Source organism: Colossoma macropomum, unplaced genomic scaffold, assembly GCF_904425465.1.
Source record: "Colossoma macropomum unplaced genomic scaffold, Colossoma_macropomum, whole genome shotgun sequence".
Lineage (NCBI taxonomy): Eukaryota > Metazoa > Chordata > Actinopteri > Characiformes > Serrasalmidae > Colossoma > Colossoma macropomum.
The window spans coordinates 28570568-28591588 of NW_023494810.1; the positions used below are offsets into that span (position 1 = coordinate 28570568).

The following is a 21021-nucleotide window of genomic DNA, read 5'->3' on the forward strand; positions in this document are numbered from 1 at the left end:
GGGAGGGTCTGAATGATCTGGAGAGGTTCTGTATGGAGTAATGATCCTTTGCCATGCGTTCTCCAGTCTTATTAAGCATCATAGGAGAAAACTCAGAGCTGTTACCTTCGCAAAAGGGAGGCTGCACAAAGGATTAAATGAAGGGGTGCCAACGATTGTGGCACACACAGATTTAAGAAAAATATTTATTTTATGATTGTTTTTTTAAAATCATTGTACTTAAAAAAAAAAAAAAAGTTAGATTTTTGTTTACATTTTGAATGAAAGATCAAAACGATAAGCAATAAACTATGTTTTTACAGTCTGTATGGAAATTTAAATGGTCCAAAATTACTTTGGATGAATACTGTCTCCATTAACTTCCATTCCAAGTTTTGGGAGTTCTGAGGTTTTGTTCTGACACTGACGATATACATCCGTACATACACCTGTACACACACACACACATTAAATATATATATATATATATATATATATATATATATATATATATATATATATATATATACACACACACACACACATCATAAAATCACACCTATAATAGCAAAAAATATACAAACAAAAGCAAAAACAACAGGACACAATGTGAGTTTAACGGAATCTTTTTATTTAATTGAACAAATAATACTCTAAAAATACATTCATGTATTTCAAAAAGTCTAATTACATACAATTTTGTTTCATTATAATAAAGAAATAGACAAAAATAAATCATGGATGGAAAAGTTGGCCTGCTGGACTGTAAAATCTGAGATAGGCATGGTGACAACAAATCAAGTCTGGCTACTGCACTAAACCAGATTTTATTTGAAGTGACACAACAAAGTAGCTGCACACAGTGGATTTTAAAAGGCATAGAACGACACCAGTGTTTATCTTACGCCCACAACACACACGTTTTCAGTAAGGCATAAATAAGCTAGGCCTTAGGCTTCACGTATTCAGACCTGTGACGAGGCAAACGAGCCCTAGAAGCCATACTTATAACTGAAATAAGGCCAAATCAAGAGTAAGCTGGATTCACCTGGAGGCTAAAAGGCTTAAAAGGTAAGGTGCACCTGAGCTAAATCCATTATTTAGCTCAGTTCTCCCTAAAAGCTTGCTAACTTACACCTCACCCAGGCTAACAAATGTATCATAGTGGAGGAGATATAGAAGCTGTTAAATCAACCTCTCCAAGCTCCGCCCACAAATGCACTCTGTCATAGCTACTGTTGCTAGGTTGGACATGTTCTACAGAACTCTGAATCTAGTTCAAGCTAAAGAGAAACTGTAGTGCACAACTCAAAATACCTACATTTACAGTGTTATTAATTTCTAAATATATTTATATTGGGCAAGAGTGAAAAGTTACAACGTTAGGGAAAAAGCAGGTGCAGGTTTTGTCGTGTAATCAAGGTTTTTAGTGATCGCTGACACAGTTGACGCTGATGCACTTACGCTAAGCCTATCAACCAGATGTTCATGTCTAAAAAACAAATAAAAATGACAGTTTATCATTAGGTTGAATGACATTTTTTCAATGTTCTGTAAAGGTCGTCCAAACACACAACAGCAGCTAAGAAAAAACACATTTGTGGGCAAATCAATTAAACGTCTTACTCCTTTTTTTCCCCAGAATACAGGCCTGAAGGCAACTCTGGCCACAGGGCACCTGGTAGAGCATTTACAGCCACAAAGCAGTAGGCCATGGGTTTGAATCCCACTTCACACCAGGCCAGCGAGCCTATAAGAAGCTTAATAAATCAATACCAGGTTTGCAGCTCATTTCACAGTCATAACGATAACCATCAGAGAGTTTCCTCTCCCTCCCTGCGGTTACTGTGTGCGATTAACAATACGCAATGCTGTTCATTGTGTGCTGAGGAGCGCTATTGTGCTGATTGCTATCTTGGCTAACGCTAACCCTGCGAATGCTCCCACACTGAAAAACAATCAGGAGGTTGACTATCTCTCGCCAACACGGAATGCAAACATGATTATACATAAAGCAACGATTGGACGATTGTACAAAAAACCCACAGGTTAATTAAAAAAAAAGGAAAATAATAAGAAGAAAAAGATGCAAATGGTCTTGAGATACAACGGCAAAAGTAAATTAAAGGACTTGTGGTGACAAATGGCACTTGAAGAGAGTAAACGAATGTGCTTGAGTGGATTTTACGGTCAATAGGGCTTGTTTTAAGGAATTATTATTAGGGGAATAGTTCGGCTTTTCAGAAGTTGACAAAAAAGTCTAGTTTTAAAGGAAATTACAGCATTTTCAACCTAATCTTTATCTGCTGCATCTGTGGCATATGGTCAAATATCATGGACATACGGTCAATTACCATGGACATATGTTTTATAGGCAAAAGAACAGAAATCTAAGGAATAGATCAGAACTCAGCCATTCATATGATAGAAACCACTGGGGACTTATAATAGAAGCCAATGGGAAGATGCTGAAGCGACTGTCCATTGACTTCTATTGGTATATTGACTACAGTATATGTTTCAAATCAATAGGTTTTCTGTTCTAACTAACAGGGAAATGCTTCAAAATTACTGTCCATGGTAACCAAACATATTCCACAGATGCAGATGATATACATTAGAATAAAAAATACTGGAAATCTTCTTTAACATTTCAGGTTAAAAGCTATTTGAACAGGAAATCATCACTTTAAAGCAGGTTTGAACCCTTTAACCTGTCCACAGCTCTGTTGGAGGGGCCTAAGCTTTAAACAGACCGGACGGCAGGGCATGGCGAGCCCAGTTTAGTGCAGTGAGTGTTTCTGTGATCTTCTACTTGCATGATTGATGAGTGCATGTGGATAAGGAAGAGGTTATTGTATAAGTATGTATGCATATCATTTCTTAGTGATAGCAGCCACTGCTTTCCTGGCTGCGTCGTCCAGGTCGCTGGCCGAAGTGATGGGCAGGCCGCTCTCGGACAGGATCCGCTTAGCCTCCTGCACGTTGGTTCCTACACCCACACAGAAAGAGAATTCTGGTTATGCCATGACATAAACAAACAAACACATACATACATACATACACACTTTTTAGTTTTTGAGTTTAGATCTGGAGCAGCGAGGCTAACATAGCTAACAAACACTAGAGCCCAATAGTCACCCAAATAGCCCAAATCTTTTCTGTAAAAATGCATCCATAAAACTTTTCTCAACCCACTCAAACTGCATCCAGGTCTTACACATAGTTGTAGATGTGAACTAGTACACAGTGCGACTTACTGTGCACTATAAAAATGAACCAAACCGCAGGCAGTCATTTTAGAGAACAGGCTCTGTTTTCAAAAACCACCTCAGGAGTAGGAGTGAGGATCTAGAATCGGTATTTGTGACAATGACCATCATAAATACAGCTCTGGCGTTGTCTGAAATGGCTGCCTGTGAAATTTAGTTAATTTTTTATAGTTTATAGTTTAGTAATTTCTATAGTCAAACTGTGTCCTAAACCATGTAGGCAAGTCTGCATGACTTTAATAAAGACTTGGGGATGGTTTGAGCAGCTGAGAGAAATTTTGGAGATGTGTTTTTATAGAAACAATTTGGGCTATTTGGGTGACTATTGACTTCTAGCGTTTGTTAGCTATGTTAGCCTCGCGGCTCTAGTACAAAGCTAAGGAAAAGCAAACTTCAGACACCAAACATACCTTGGCTAATCGACTACATTGAAATAAGAGGAAAACTGTGTAAATCTGAATTTTGCCCAATTATCTCTTTAACTGTCGTCCTGTTCACATGGTAAACTCAAAACGGCTCTGATTTGGCTGGAGTTTCCTTTGTTCTCTCTAAACTATGAGAATAGCAGGGCCTGAATTTGAGAGAGTTGCAAAACTGAACTTCGTCCTTTTCGACCTAGAAAGGCAGCGGTGTTGAAAATACGGCAGTGCCGGGCCATTGGCTGGGAAAAAGAAAGGGGTCGCTCGTTTGATTGGCTGAAAGTCAGTGGTGTCGTTCCATTGGCTGCAGTGCATGTCGACCCCAGCTGCTGGGGGGGCCCTCGGTGCGCGCTCTCAGTTTCATTCTGATCAGGCAGCGTTCCAGGACGGATCCCTCGGCCCTCCGGGGGTCTATACAGGGTTTATAACCTGACAAAATCTCTCACAATACCGCCCAAACCGACACGAGGGAAGGGCACAGAGCCAAAACAAGAAAATAGCGACTGAAAAACACCCCAGGAGACGAGAGGAGAGATAGAGAGGGAGATCGACATAGAGATAGAGGGGGGAAAAATGAGAAGAGAGACAAAAAAAGCAGAGATTGAGAGGGGGGTCTCAGAGGAAGGTGCTGTTGCTGTTGGGGTGTTTTTGTGTGTGTTTATTCCTGTGTTTAACCTTTTGTGAGGACCGACTCTCCTCGCAATGACAGAAAAGCATGAAGCAGTAGAGGTGAGGACACTTTTCTGGTCCTGTTTTCAACACAAACTCAACTTCTCTTTGGAAAAACTAGAAGAGCTGAAAGACTGACTTTTGGTCACTGAGGTTAGGGTTAGAGTTAGGATTGGGTGGAGCATTACACAGCAACAGTATTACACGAGTCAGTAGAAGTCCTCACAAAGATAGAGATTCACTCAAAAAGAAGTGCACAAAAAGAGTATAGAAAAAGAAGCGCAAACAAAAAGTGCACAAAAAGAGTACAGAAAAAGAAGTGCACACAATGAAATACACTAAAAGAGTACAAAAAAGAAGTGCACATAAAGAGTACTGGAAAAGAAGTGCACGCAATAAAGTACACAAAATGAGTACTGATAAAGAAGTGCAAACAAAAAAGTGTATAAGAAGAATACTGAAAAAAAAGTGCACATAAAGAGTACCACAAAAAAGTACACACAATGAAGTGCACAAAAAGAGTACTGAAAAAGAAGTGCACACAATGACATGCACAAAAAACGACTGAAAAAAAGATGTGCACACAAAGAAATGCACAAAAACAGTACCAGGAAAAAGTGCACATAAAGTGCACAAAAGAGTACTGAAAAAGAAGTGCACATAAAAAAGTGCACAGAGTACCGAAAAAGAAGGGCACACAGTGAAGTACACAAAAAGAGTAATGAAAAAAAGCCCATAGTTTATGCATGTGTTTGAGTATGACTGTGTGCGTGTGTTTGAGTATAATTTGTGTGTGTGTGTGTGTGTGTGTGTGTGTGTGTCTGTGTGTGAGCACGCAGTGTAATTATGATGGTATCTGTTCTCTCTGGAGGGAGGTGTCTCTAATCAATAGCAGTTTCAGAAGGAATTCAATTACCAGCACCACTTAACTACTGATATTTCAGCGCCCGTGTCCGCTCACATAACAACTCACTTCCAACACATCTCCCACATTTGGCAGCACTAAACAATCAATTGTATAATTTCATTAGCGCAGGAACCGGACTAAAGGGAGCATGTTAGCAGGGTATAGAGTGTCTGCTGCTGTCTCAACCTATAAAACACTGGACAGAGACAGAGAGAGTGAGAGAGAAAGAGAGAGAGACAGAGAGAGAAAGAGAAAGAGGGAGGAAAGTGGATATACAGTACTGTGCAAAAGTCTAAGCACCTAAACACATTATGATTACAATGAATACAAAATAATGAAGGACTGATGAGCCAAATGACTAATAACTACAATTAAAACGGGGCTGCAGTGAGGAGAGGCCTGGAAATGGTTAAGCAAACAACACTGACATGCATGTGGTCACTACATTATTCTAAAGTGTTTTTGAACAAATGAACGATTAATAAGAATTCATTGCCCAGATAAACAGTTTTACACATATATATATATATATATATATATATATATATATATATATATATATATATATATATATATATATGCATTTCTACATAAAATAGGATCAGATTTTCATTTAACCTAGAAATACAAACAATTATACAGGTTTTCATTAATTTATTGAACAATGTGATCCACCATTAAATGTCTTTGTTGGCACAGTGTGTGAACCTCTGCTTTCAGTAATTGCTCTAACATTCTACTGTAGAATTTCTTGATACAATCCAGATTTCATACCTTATTCAAATGATAGCAAGCTGTCGTGGTCCAATAGCAGCAAAACAGCCCCAAACCATGATACTGCCACCGCCATGTTTCACAGTTGAATAAGGTTTTTATGTTTCAATGCAGTGTTCATTTTTGTCAAACAACGTTTTTCTTTGCCTTACTTGTCCACATAACATTATTCAACAGTATTCTGGCTCATCCAGGTGATCTTTAGAAAACTTTAAACAGGCAGAATGTTCTTCCTGGAGAACTGTGGCTTCCACTATGCTATCAATCCATATACATTATCCTTATTTATGTATTTACGTGATGGTGAACTAATAAACACTGATATTAGCCAGTGTAAGAGAGACCTGAAGATCCTCCCACAATATCTACGTCTTTATCTTGGAATCATTTCTGTTGGATGAGCACTCCTGGGAAGGCTGACAATGGCATTGAATTTCTTCCATCTGCCTGACAGGGGGTCCAAACTCCTCCAAAATTATTTCGGAACCTCTTCCAGCCTAATGAGCACTGGTAGATGTTTTTTCTATGGGCCTCAGAAATCTCTTTTGATTCAGACATGGCATGAACTAACAAATGTGTGGTTGAAGTTTCTGAAACAGGGTTGGATCAGCCACAATCACACCTTCCGCAGAGAAATAGCTCAGTTGGGAGCGTGTTAGACTGAAGATCTACAGGTCCCTGGTTTGATCCGGGTTTCGGCAGGGAACATCAGGCCCGTCTTTTTATGGGGGCAGTCGTGGGCTGGAGGTTAGGGAACCAGCCCTGTGACTGGAAGGTTGCCGGTTCGATCCCCTCGGCTGACAGTCCATGACTGAAGTGCCCTTGAGCAAGGCACCTAACCCCAAATTGCTCCCCGGGCGCCGTGGATAGGGCTGCCCACCGCTCCGGGCAAGTGTGCTCACCGCCTTCTAGTGTGTGTGTGTTCACTAGTGTGTATGTATGTGGGTGTTTCACTGCACGGATGGGTTAAATGCGGAGGTCTAATTCCACAGTGTGCGAAACACAGTTGGCTGATGGTTCTGAATGAATAACCTGATTGTCATCCAACTGACTGAACCTCCTGACCCTAATTATCACCTACACCAAAGTGATAATTCTAGACGTTCACACCTTTGCCAACGGAAATATATAATGCTGGATCATGGTGTTAAATAAATGAATTAAAAAACTATAGAATTGTTTGTGCTATTTGTTGTATTGGATTCTCTTTATCTATAATTAAAGTAAATGAAGATTTGTTCTTGTTTTACATCAAAATTATGCAGAAATGATGCTAAAGGGTTCATAAACTTTCAATCAGCACTGTATAAACACAGTGTAAATACATATTGTCGCTGTCTGAACAAAACCTTCTATCTCCATAATTTGACATAATTCTGAATTTCATATGATCTAATGCCCTGGAAAGTTGTAAAAACAAACGTGTGTGTCATTGTTTGTGTATGCATTTCCTCCATTCAATCAAAATCTTAAAGCCAGCAATCCCAAGCAGATCCACACTCACACACAGACCCATCTCACCCAATCACACACACACACACACACACACTGCAGGGTAGAGGCTCTAACTGAGCAACACACACTCTTGCACACATGTTCCCGTGCTCACCTGTCACCACTAGGTGCTGCCAGAGACCTACTCTAGTCTCACATCAACACAAAGCAGAGTTACTTCACTAACACCACAACATGGCCTCAGACTGATCGCTGCCTAAAGAGCATTACAAATGCACAGGTTGCATACACTGCCATGTGTATTATATGAACCTGCCTGTATATAATAACTATAATAACAATATCTACAGACGAAAGCTGCCAAAAAGAGGCCCAGAAGGATGTCTGGTTTGGTCCATTGCTCCAACCTGCCCACCCCTTCATCACCCAGTGAGAGAACAAACATTTCATATAATTTCTTATTTCTCTTTTAAGATCTGAATTATCTAAAAAAACTTTTTGTAACAAAACATACAATCAAATATTATAATAGGCTGTTATGCTATATATGCTATATGTTATGACCCCTAACATCACACAGTCGTCACCAAATGCAACTCAGATGTAACACACAGATTTTCTACCTTTATACTTTCTACTTTTATTTTCTACCTTTACGTGGTCACTGTCGGAGCAAAACCTTCTTTCTCTAACAAAGTAATTCGCAGGAGAAGGGAATAATCTATATGCAAGATAATATTAGGTCATTTTGGACCTTTTTTATTGGTCTATTCATCATGAAAATGTTAGACTTTTAAAGCTAACATTTTTGATACACACTTATTACCTTTAGTTATTAATACAATTTTGGATATATCAAGTTTTCACAAAGAATAGCACAATTTTTATTTCTTTACTAAAGGTAGTATTAATCATAACACAGCATTGATGTTTCTTCCATGTATAAAAAGCATCCCTGACAACATATATCATAAAAATTGGATTTGCTCCGGCAGCAATGATATAAATACAAAAGAAAGAATAGTTAAAAATAATAATAATAAAGCAGGGTTGTAGGCTGTTAAGCCACTTCCTAACAGCAGGGGGGAGTGTGAGGCACCGGCCAGCAGGGTGAATGCTAATGCTGTGGGTAAAGAAGCGGGGGGGTGCAGCAGAAAAATGAGCATCATGTTAAACTAAGTTTATAAAGTTTAAAGTTAATAAAAAAGTCTCACAGATATACAGAGTTCAGCGTCGGAGATTCAGGCAGGCTGAGTAAAGCCCCCTGACCATCAAGCTGTGCCATGTTTCAGGGGGGAATCAATGGGCAGATAATGCAGCTAAAGTCAGACAGAGGAACCATCTTATAGCACTCTGTCAGACATGATCAGTGCCCACACTGAGAGACAGGCACGGCTATCGATCTCCCAGCAGCATGCCCAGCCACACACACACACACACACACACACACACACACACACGCACACACACACACCTCACACCCAAGAACTCTCCTCTACCCAAATAACTTTTTCAGCTCAACCCCACGTTTACTGCCTCAGGCTGACTTTAGTTATTTCTGCTGAGATTTTGATCCACATTTTATCTTATCAGTATTGAACTACACACCTAAACCATCAACTACTAATGCTATTCCAACCTTCAGTTGCTATCGTTTAGAATCAAATTAGCTGGTGTCCTCCAGGATATTTCATACATTGAATTTATTATTATGATTCAGTAAATGATACAGAATTACAGTAGAAGGCTTAATGTCTCAAATCATAGCTACAACAACAGACTGGATTCACCGTTAGGTTGCCCAGATTCCAGCCAGTCATGGAAGTAGCTGTCCAGTTCATGTAACCAGACTAGAAGTGTGAAAAAAAACAAGGTTTTAAATGGCTAGTTGCACTGATGGCTCTCTCAATAAAACCGGGGTTATTTCAAGCTTCTGCCATGGTGAATTTGTTTATCACCGAAGTACGCCGAGTCTGAAGTACAGCTGTAAGTTTAGGCACACCTGGTCAAATTTTCTAAGTGCAAATAAGTTACAGATTCTTAAGAGAGATCACACTTCTGCACATTTTAATGCACAATTACTGTTTGTTTGTTTAATTTAACATAGTGGGGAAAATTATATATACACCTTTAAAATGTGGCTTGTGCAAAACTCATGGTACATGTAATATTTAATGTTTTATTTTTTTCCTATAAGTCAAACGAAGCAAATAAAAAGAAAATGTGCTCTAAAATTTGCAGAAATATGCAGGAATAAGTGTGCTGAGGATATGTTTCATTTGACCAGGGGTGTTCAAACTTTTGCGTTCAACTGTGTCATTTACAAGCAAGTCACAGAGCTGATGTCAACATGCAAAATGCATTCACGCATAACTCTTACAATCAGGATAACATAAACAAAAAAAAGAGTTGGCTTCGGCTAAATGAGCCTCATCAATCAGCTCATCATGACAACTGAGAAACCTTTATAAAGGCTCATTTCAAAAGGCATCATCTTTGTTTTTCAGGCTCTAAGAAACTTAAAGCTTGGATCAGCCCCGTCTCTACTTTGGCAGCTCCTTATGGTACCTTAGCGATCTCCATGGAGTTAGTGAATTCAGTAAGCTAATGCGCTAGCGAGTAGCATGACTCAGCTATTTTGTGCCAATTATCCTAACGACCAGCTGGGAGCAGGCCGAGGGCTGGACACACTCTAGCTCTTAGCATTAGCATACCCAGGTGAGAGGTCGCGCAATCAGGGGCCGTCTCCTTCGTTCTTCTCACTATCGCTAACGACTGCTACGACGTTGCGCGCATGCTAACGATGCTCCCTCGCATGATACCCCGGGTGGACTCTGGGAGCGTGACAGTTGAGCAGTCAGCCTCTCTGAGAAGTTTGAGCTGCTTATAATGAGCACCGTGATGGAAGCATTATTTATGCGCGGACATGGCATTTAGCATGGTTTGACACAAGCTAACCCATTAGCCGCCTGCTCACAGACCGCTAGCTGGGTCTATCCAGCGTTGTTTAATAAATCCTTTCCTGTGGATACAATGACACCCCCCCCCGCAAGGCCCATCAGATGCAGTCATACCTCAAAATACACACCTTCTAACATGCTCAAAAACACACTAACCTTCCAGCCGGACGACCAGGGGCACCTTGAGCTCCAGCTCTCTGCAGGCTTTAGTGATGCCGTTAGCGATGATGGCACAGTTCACAATCCCGCCAAAGATATTCACCAGAATGGCCTCCACCTGAGAGAAACAGACAAAAGAGAGGGTTGGGTCAATTTATAGCAAGAGTCTGGACAGCTAAAACTGCAAATAAGCAAACGTTAGCATCTTTAGCTTGCCAGACTGTCTCTAGTTGTCCTAGTTGTGCTGCATATGCCAATACTAGGGATGCTCCAAAGGACCTGGATTGTAACAGGATCAGGCATATTTTAATGGATCAGGTTTTGGCTATACTAAGACTGATCCAGTTCCAATAAAATACACTCCCGTCACTCGCGAGTGGTTGAAAACAAAACTAGTGTGGAATTGTTCTGAAAAAGGAGCTGCTACTGTGCCTGTTAAAACCATGGCAACCAATGGTAACACTTTACTGTAGGGTACAGTTCATAAGGCGACATGACACCTACATAAGCTTGTCATTACAACTGACATAACCCTACATAAATGTTTATTAATGCTTTTTCCCATAGGAGTCATCTGTAATAAACCCTACTTTGATCAAAATGAGTAAATGTACCCTTTATAGCAAATAATGCCAATTGGAATAAGCATTAACCAACATTTATGTAGGTTTATATCAGTTATCATGACAAGCTTATGTAGCTGTCCTGTAGCCTTATGAACTGTACCCTACAGTAAAGTGTAACTCAAACAATCTATATAAATATAAATGTATTATTTCAGATAAGTAAACCACACAAAAAGATATCAGCACAGAGAATATATATGACCATGCAAGTCAGAGACCACCATTTGTTTATTTAATCCACAGTTAAAACAGCCATTGAAGATAAATTGCACAGATGCCTCAGCAACTAAATATAACATCACATTTGTCTACACATCTTTTCAAACTCATAGCGTTGAGCCGTCTTCTCGCAGTGGAAGGATGGACAGAAACATCTGTGGATGTTTTCGGATCTGAAGCAAGAGTGAAGCTTGATTTTCTTCTCGCTCTAAGAGATTAAAGATTTAAAGACACAGGGACTAAATCTGTTTTCTTTCTAATTAGGTTAATCTGGTTCTTGCAGGCAAACAGTAAATATGTACTAAGTAAACCCTCTGAATAATGTTCCAGTGACCACTAAATAAGCAATATATTTCACCATATTTCTATCCTCTTGATGTCAACTGGGCAGTCCTAATCTTGGGTAATGCTTCCGTAAGCATTTCTAACCAATCACAAGGCTGAGATCTCTTGCTCCGCCCACAGAAAACAGTTTCAGAGTCAGAGAAACTTAGCAAGCTAAAGGTAACCCAGCACAACCAAAAGCTAGCAAGCCAGACCACCTGACTGTAGGTGCCCATAGCCCGTTCATTCGTTTATCCATACATGAACATCGTTTGTCCGTTCCTTTTTGCATGCATTGCTTCGTCCGTCCATCCACAAGTCTGTTCGTCCATTCCTTCATGTGCTGCTTTGTTTATCCATTTGTTCTCCATCCGTCTGCATATCTGTTCATCCGTGACTTTTTTGTCCAGTTACCGTCACATAAAAGCTGGATAATGATTTCAGTTCTGTTTGAGGGGCGGAGCAGGCTAGGAGTGTTTGACAGAGCTGTCAATCAAGCTGCTCATTAGCCACACCCACACAGTTCTCAGATAGCTCTAATCCGTGTTTCATCATATTTCTACTATATTTTTCATTCAAGCTTTGGTGGATGTTTAATAAAACACTCAAAAATGTTTTGGTAATACTTTCTATGAATGTCACCTTTGTAAGCATCTATAAACATATTCATAACATGTTATAATGCATTCATAAGACATTATAAACATAGCTATAAATATTTATAAAAATGCATTATACATTATAGCCATGTTTATTATGCATTGTGAATTGTTAACATAATACATTATAAATACTGATCATAAATTATAAGAGCTCATAAGTCGTATTTGTCCGCTCTAAGTGAAGTGAAGCGTACTGTACTAAAGCCTCCTCCAGTGTTAAGAGTGAGGCTTCAAGTTGAAGTATTTACTGAAGGATTTACTGAAACACTAAAACATACACAGTAAAACACATTACAGGCTTCAAATGTCAGAGTTTAAACTAGTGCTGCCATCAGTGTTTTACCCAATGTGGGAAAGTCAATGTGCACCACCGTTAGCTTGGTATTTGTCTTTACTTAACTCCTGTTTTTTCACTAAAATTTCTTTTGTCTTTCTCCTTCCTTATGCGAGTGGTCTTGTGTCTAATCTACTCAGAAACATCTCCTGAAAAATGAAGTCGTACTTAATGGCTGTTCTGACTGGAAATTACATAAATGGCGGGTGGTATCTGACTTTTCCTCAGAAATTAAGTGATGTGACTGCAGCATTTTAAATGAACTGGTAGTTAAATCATCAGGGAAGTCAGTCAAGCTGGATTATAATAAATATTCAACAAATTTCTAAAATAAAGGGTAACATTTTATGAATCCTGTATTCAGAATGCTTTATTAATGTATTTATAAAGTGTTACATGGCATGCATAATGCCTTATAATGGCTGCCATAAGCCTGCACATTTGCTAATAAGTAGTTATAATTACATGCATAACACTTCATAAAGCAAGAGAATATGATTATAATGTTACAACATGAAACAAACATGAATGTTGTAATGCACTATAACAAGGCTCTGGTATGTTTTCTGTATGGCATCCAGACCCTTCACAACAGTTATGAGCATAATTAGGCCTGTTTACTTGGATTTAGTACAGTGCAGTTTGTAAAACATTGAAAATCACTGCAGCTGTAGGTTTATTAATATTACTTTATTGTTATTCGGCACTACATGTTGTCTGTTCCAACTTATTAAATCTCAGAAAAACTATCGTGATGCATATCATGAAACGCCTTGAAGTATCTCGATATAATATATACAAGCAATTATACAAACATATACTTGGTATTATAAGGTGTTATGTATGCCATATAATGCCTTATAAATTGATTTATAAAGCACTAAGTATACAGGATACATAAGAAATATTACTGCCAGAATTTCACATTATACAGACACTATAAAGTGCATTTTTACTGTAGTATTAACTAGACGTCTAGAATACCTTACCAAACCATGTAGCTGTATATCAATGAAAACACAGCACTGTGGTGGCTGATACTCAATATTAAAGGACTAAGGATCCGATTTGGCAGCAAAAAACGGAACCAATACACTTTACCAAAATCTCTTAACCTTATCAGGAGAATATTTCCTTTCTTTGAAGTTCTCTAGCTTACATACACTGCACACCTATGCACATATGCAGTGACTAAAACTTAAGGCAAGAGATTGGAGCAGCTAGAACTGCTAACAAAACAAACTTAAGCAACTTTAATTAGTCAGTCCGTCGCTAAATATACCGCTGTCACAGTTGCGCTGGATAAGCACATAAGCACTCTGACAGAGGCAGACAAGGCCACGGAGGAACCTTGTCTGGGACGGCGCAAAAATAAAAAACCTAGATTCAACAATATCACGACTCGCTCCCCAAATGAGCGAGCGGCATAAAAAACAACAATACGATCCCGCACGTCCACAAGGTCTTCCAGCGTGCCAGGAGAGATAAGAAAAGGAAGTGTGAGGTACAAAGTCCTTGTGAAAACACCAGACGCAGGATATTCAGCTTCAAAACTCTGGCTGAATGAGCGGAGCCAGTGAGGGGAAATCTAACGAGCGAGGCCAAGGTTAGCGCTATCAGTCGAGCCACAGTCAGGTATGGGATTAGGATAATCCCTCAAAAGCTAATAAACAGATTACATTTCACATAATCCCAACAATGATTTATATTCATGTCCATGAGGTGCACTTGAACGTGTGCACAAAAACCGTATTATGTGTGCATGCACGTACCATACTCACAGTCTCACAGAGACCAGCCTTCATTTCTTTAAATTCCAGTCAAAACAGCAAAGTACAAGTTATTCATTTTCCCCTTATATTTCTGAGGAGATTAGATATGAGATTAGATATAAGGAGAAAGGAAAAGGAAAATAAGTGAAAAAAAAGGAGTTTCCTAAACTGGAGTTCAAAACAATGATTGAAATACAGAGAAAATGGGCCTCCTAACAACCACCTGGAAGACCTGGTAGACACCAAAACTGCCCCCATCAGATAAACAGCACTTGAAGCTCTCATCTTTGAGAGAGAGGAGAAAATCAAGCTGCTTCAGATCTGAAAACATCCACAGGTGATTCTGTCCATCCTTCCACTGTGAGAAGATGACTCAGCGCTATGGGTCTCAAACCAAGCGAAGAAGCTGCTGGTGCTCTCAGGACAACAGAATGACCAGTCCACACCTCAACATCATTGAACGTTTTTAGGATTTTTTTTTGTTTTTTGGATTATGAGAAGCAAAGAAACACAACTAACTACTATAACTGAACTTACGAAGCTGAAAAATGAATTACTTGTACTTTTAGACCAATTTGATTGGAAATTAAATAAATAATTGGTGGTCTGGCTTTTGCAGTACTGTATAAATGTATGAACTTACTGTATATAAAATGCTTGTTTATACAGTAGGTACATATGTCTTATATTTAATTTCATATATATATATATATATATATGCACACTTCAGCATGGTATATTATTATTATTACATATAAATAGGAACTTTTGTTATTATTAGTAATCATCATTAGACATTTTAACACAAGTACATACATTTTAACACAGTACTACTACTATTAATAATAATTATAACAACAACAATAATAATAATAATTATTATTATTATTATATTATTATTGTTGTTGTTATTATTATGTTCTATCTGCCTTATATATCCCATATGTCCTTTTTTAATACAAAATCAGAGTCCTGGTTAATTTGCATATCAAATTGTGTTAATAAAAACACAATGCTCACAAATCACAGACTGTAGCACATTAACATCACTGCTATAAATGTCAGGCTGGAAAACTGAACTAATCTACGCAGATTTGCGTGTCAAATTTGTATTTTATAAGTCATTACTTTAAGACAATTTTCACTTCATTTAAATATTAAATCTCTGCATACAAATAAATGAGGCCCCACAATTATAGTCCTAAATACACACACACACACACACGCACACACACACACACACACACACACACACACACACACGCACACGCACACGCACACGCACACACACACACAGCTGAGTATCAGCTCTGCCTGTGCTACTGCAGTCTGAGATTGGAGAGATGGGATTAAACCGGCATGTTTACATATAATCTGCGCTAATCTGGGTGATCGACAGGAACAGGTGCTAATATTGTTTACACACAGAGTGAGTGGATCAGAGAGAGAGAGAGAGGGAGATGCAGACTGACTTCCAGGTGCCACTGCTTCTGTTCCGCTGTGAGAACATCTGTGCGTTCTAAGCTCTGTGACCTGAAGAGAGCCGAGTGCTGCTATCAGACCAGCAGATAGCAAATGAAAACAATAAACAAACATAAGCGGGTGATGGTGTTGTTAGCTCAGGGGACACCAGCAGCACTCAGGCAGATTCTGAGGTGTGTGACAGGAAGAATGTGTGTGTGTGTGCAGGTGTGTGTGTGTGTGTGTGTGTGTGTGTGTGTGGCTGCAGCTCTGAACAGCAGACACACACCTGAACGGTCCGTCAAACCGGCCTCTGCTACTGTGGAGAAAATCTCCACACAGTGATGCTGAGAGCACATCAACCATGACTGGACAATTTATGGTCCTGCAGCTGCTCCAAATGTCTAAAATCACTCACACACACACACACACACACACACATATACACACAGGCAGCACAATATACTGATGTTGTACAGTAAAGCTGTATGCAAAAGTTTAGGCACCCCTGGTCACGGTTAAAAAAAACACGCTTTGTTGATTTTCTAAGTGAAAACAGGTGAACACGTCCTCTACAGACAACATACTTCTGCACGTCTTTATGCACAACTACTGATTATTTGCTCAATGTACTTAGAGAAAAAATAAAACTTACATAAATAATAAAATGTGACCTGTGCAAACGTTTCGGCACATTATTTTTGCTTTATGTTTTCCTCCATATGCTTAACTTAATGTTTAGCAAATAAATAGAAACTGTGCACTAAAATGTGTAGAAAAAAAATATTTAAGCGTGTTCTCTGCAGAGGATGTATTACCTTATTTTCAATTAGAAACTCAGCAAAACGGTAGATATGATTGGGATGTTCAAACCTTTGCATGTGACTGTATATACAGTCTGATGGGTCCAGCTCCTCCACAGTTGTAGTCTCTTGCTTCTATACTGCTACATCCTGTTTTGAGGAGAACTGGAGTTTGCACTTCGCTGCTGCTTTTGTTAGTTTGCTGCTTGTTGATTTATCCATAGCTCTCCTGCTAGCACTGCTTCAGCGCTTTCTATTGCTTACTTAAGACTTGACGTACTTCAGTGATAAACAAATTCTCCCTGGCAGAAGCTGGAAATAACAGTTTTATCAAAGGAACCGTAAACAGATCGCTTTACCTTTTAAAAGCTGTATTTGAACAACAGGGCTACAGTCGGCAAATCATAGCAACACATACAGTGCACAGCAGATACCATGGATGGTTTGGGCGGTCAAACCATAGAACTTGTAGAGAGGAGAATTACCGCTCTGTAATGCTTTCTGGGTTTTTCAAATGCTAGAGGGCGCTCCTGAGCGAGTCTAAAATGAATGGGTTGATATGGATCATTTGAGTAAAATCATAGTTTATAAATGCTTAGACATTTTTAATGTAAAAGAATGCATTCATTTTCTGAACACAGACATTTTAACACCACTGTTATACTTTTAAACGCCTATAAAAAAAAGGAAACATACAGGTGAGTTTTCTTAGTTTTTAGTGAAATACATCCTATCTGAAATTAAAGGAAAGCTCTGGGCGAGTGATTAGAAACTATTTTAACTTTTCGTTTTAGCCGTTTAGCTCCATTCACCACCATTCATTGACGGCTCACTCGTGGGCGCCCTCTGCTGTTTTGCAGTCCTGTTTTTGATATAACGGGGGAAATAGGAAGTAGCCAGACTCCTCATAAACATGCCCCGGTCAAACTACAAAATGCATTAATGGTGCTACAATAAACTTAGCACCGTTAATCCTTTCACATTAACTTTGATACAAATAATTTATACTGAAATCAAATCAGATTTTTGAGAAAATGATGAATAGAAATCTCCTGAAATAGCCTGGAATAAAATCTGGTTATTTTAACATACTTTAAAAGGCCCATATCATGGAAAACCAAACCAACTTCCCAATCCATACAGCCTATGTATTTGGAAACTGCTGCAAAATTTCCCCCTTTTTTAAAAAAAAAAATATATATATATATTTTTTTTTGCAACATAAAAATCACACAAATGTCATAAAATGTCATGAAAAAATAAGCTGAATACAAGGGTGTAAGAATATTTCTCCCTTCTCCAGTGAAGTTTCAGTGATATAAGTTTCTTTTAATGGGGATGATGATATGCTAGTGGCTACTATCGTCATAGGAATCTGCGTGTCGACAGCAAAAATGAGAACCTGTCTAACATTTGTCAAAACAGGATACAGAAACATCAGCAGAGCTTTAATACACCAGATAAGCACTGAAAAGCGCCCGGCCTTCTTTAAAAGGCAGTTTTTTTATGCAGTGCCATTTCCTCCTTTGTCAAAGCTGAACACTGTCATTGGTATTTGGACTCTGACTGACAGCTCACACAAAGGGGGTCTTCCACAACATTGCCTTTTCTGCTCTCGTGCCACCAGAGGGCACTGCAGATCCAGCTGGGCGACAGCGCTCTGCTCCTTCCCCTAACGGCTCTCTCGCTATCACTGCCCCATTTTTCAGCTCAGCCCGTATTGAGAGCGGCCATATTTCTTCCGCTCATGCGTTTCCTATTGACATCTATGTATATTAATGATACACAGGGTGATTTATGTATCCTTATACACAAGTCAACGCAGTTCATAAAAACACTGGGCATGCTTCGCACCACCTGCTTGTGAATCTCCTACTTAAACACATATGCAAAGTTCCTGGGGAAAGAAGACGTTCCATCTGAAGTGTCCCATTTCCTCAAAACACTGTACCATGCTCAAATTTTTCAAACTGATTTTACTGAAATACTAGCTGGATCTCTCTTTCTGGCTTAAACAGTTATAATGCTTTACAATCATATTCAGAAAAAGTGGCCAATGTAATGAAAGAAACGTAATGGATGATCTGATAACGAATGAGTCCAACCATATTAGCTCTCACATGACCACAAGCACACTCAAATAACAGAATCAAATAGAATCATGTGTTACAAACCCTTGATACAGTGTTATACATGTGTTATTACATATAATAGCCATGACTGACCAACAGCAGCAGAATTTCAATATTCGAGGCCTTAAATATCAAATCCTTCTGAATACAAAGCAAAATGGACTCATTTATTTAAGCTCATAACATCATGCAAACATTTCATGAAGAATGGACCAATACAAATAATCCAAAATGACCTGGAATAAAACCTGGATACATTAACTTACATTAAAAGGCCTGTATCATGGAAAAACATCACGGTCCACAATCTCCTCAGTCCTTACTGTCCATATTGAAAATAAACTGGCCCATAATGAATTCACTGCTGTTGTGATGTCACAAAAATGGCTAGTCATGTAAAACTGAGTGCTAACACTTTACTGTAGAGCATTCAGAAGGCTACATGACATCTACGTGTCTATGACAACTGATACAAACCTATATTAACATTTTTAAGGGCTCAATCCAACAAGACTGTTGTTCTCAATTCTGATGAGTCTGATTGACAGCTGGACTCACCTGTCATGAAATGTTTCTGTAGGTGGTGTAAAAGCCAACAGCGTAATATTGTTCCAATAATGTAATAAACACCCAGAAATGCAATGAAATTTAACACTTGTTTGAAAATGTTATGAAACCCAATAATGTAATTACATGCCCAATAATGTAACAACGTCTCAACAGATAATGTACTAATATTTTTACTGATAATTTAATATTACATTTGGAATTTAATACATTTTCAGGTTGACTATGTTTAATACATTGCCAATTATGTAAGAATGTCTTAACTGATAATGTAATAATATTTTTTACTGATAATCCCAAATCTTATTACACTACTGGGAATTTATTATATTTACGGGTTGACTATGTTTTATAAATTCTTAATAATGTAAGAACATCTTAACAGATAATGTAATAATACTTTTACTGATAATATATTACATCATTGGGAATTTACTACATTTTTAGGTTGACTTTGTTTAATAAATTCCTAATAATGTAAGAACATCTTAACTGATAATATAATAACATTCTTACTGATAATTACACAATGGGGATTAATTATATTTTCAGGTTGACTATGTTTAATAAATTCCCAATAATGTAAGAACATCTTCACTGGTAATTCAATAATTTTTTTTTACTGATAATATAATATCTTATTACCTTGTTGGGAATTTATTACATTTTCAGGTTGACTATGTTTAATATCTTATTCCATTACTGGGTTTTATTGCATTTTTGATCAAATTAAGAGCAAAGTCTTATTACATTTAGGTGTCGTGTAGCCTTATGAGTGCTGCCCTACAGTAACATGTTACCAAAATAACCTCACAAATGTTGTAAGACTTCTGAGAAAAAAAAATAAAAAATACACACAAGCAAGGTGTACAAGACCACAAGCACCCACAATGCACAGCAACATTCTGCCATTGTGAATTCAACAGGAATTCCCCTTTAACTATAGTCAAAATAAGAAAACAAGACAGAGATTTGTTCAACCAGCCATGGTCAGGAGAGAAAATGGACAAACAGAATGGTTCCACATTGGCAAAGGAGTCAGACAAGGCTGCCCACTATCACCACACCTGTTCAACCTGTATGCAGAACATGTAATGAGGGAAGCAGGACTGGATGAAGACGATTGAGGATTCAGCATTGGAGGAAGAAACATCAATATTCTTCGATCTGCGGATCACATGACACCCACAGCGGAAAGTCTGGAAGATCTGAAGGCCCTTATACGGAAGGTTAGAGAACAGAGTGAAAAGATGGGACTTCAGTTATGAAGAAGACTAAGGTTATGATGACAGGAAAGAAAGCTAATTTACCACTGATGGAAATGATGTGGAAATGGTGGACGGCTTTTGCCAACTTGGATCAGTCATTAACAACAGAGGATTCAGCATTCAAGCAATACGACGTAGATTGACGCTCAAGAGAACAAGGATGAAGGAGGTTGAGATCATCTTCCAATGCAACGATTTGTCCACACAGACAAAGATCATGTAAAAATGAAAACTGTCCAGGCTGTGGTCTTCTCTGGGG

At 38.6% G+C, this 21021-nt stretch overlaps 1 protein-coding gene across 1 annotated transcript in view; it reads right to left on the reverse strand.

Annotated features, from left to right (window-relative positions):
- Positions 1–589: 589 nt before the first annotated feature.
- Positions 590–21021, reverse strand: part of suclg2 (succinate-CoA ligase GDP-forming subunit beta) — a 184869-nt gene continuing 164437 nt past the window's right edge. The window contains exons 10-11 of the mRNA XM_036559221.1: positions 10592–10712; positions 590–2971 (exon numbers count right to left, since the gene is read on the reverse strand). Coding sequence (XP_036415114.1) covers positions 2856–2971; positions 10592–10712 — 237 coding nt within the window. The 3' untranslated portion in view covers positions 590–2855. The remainder of the gene's footprint in view (positions 2972–10591; positions 10713–21021) is intronic.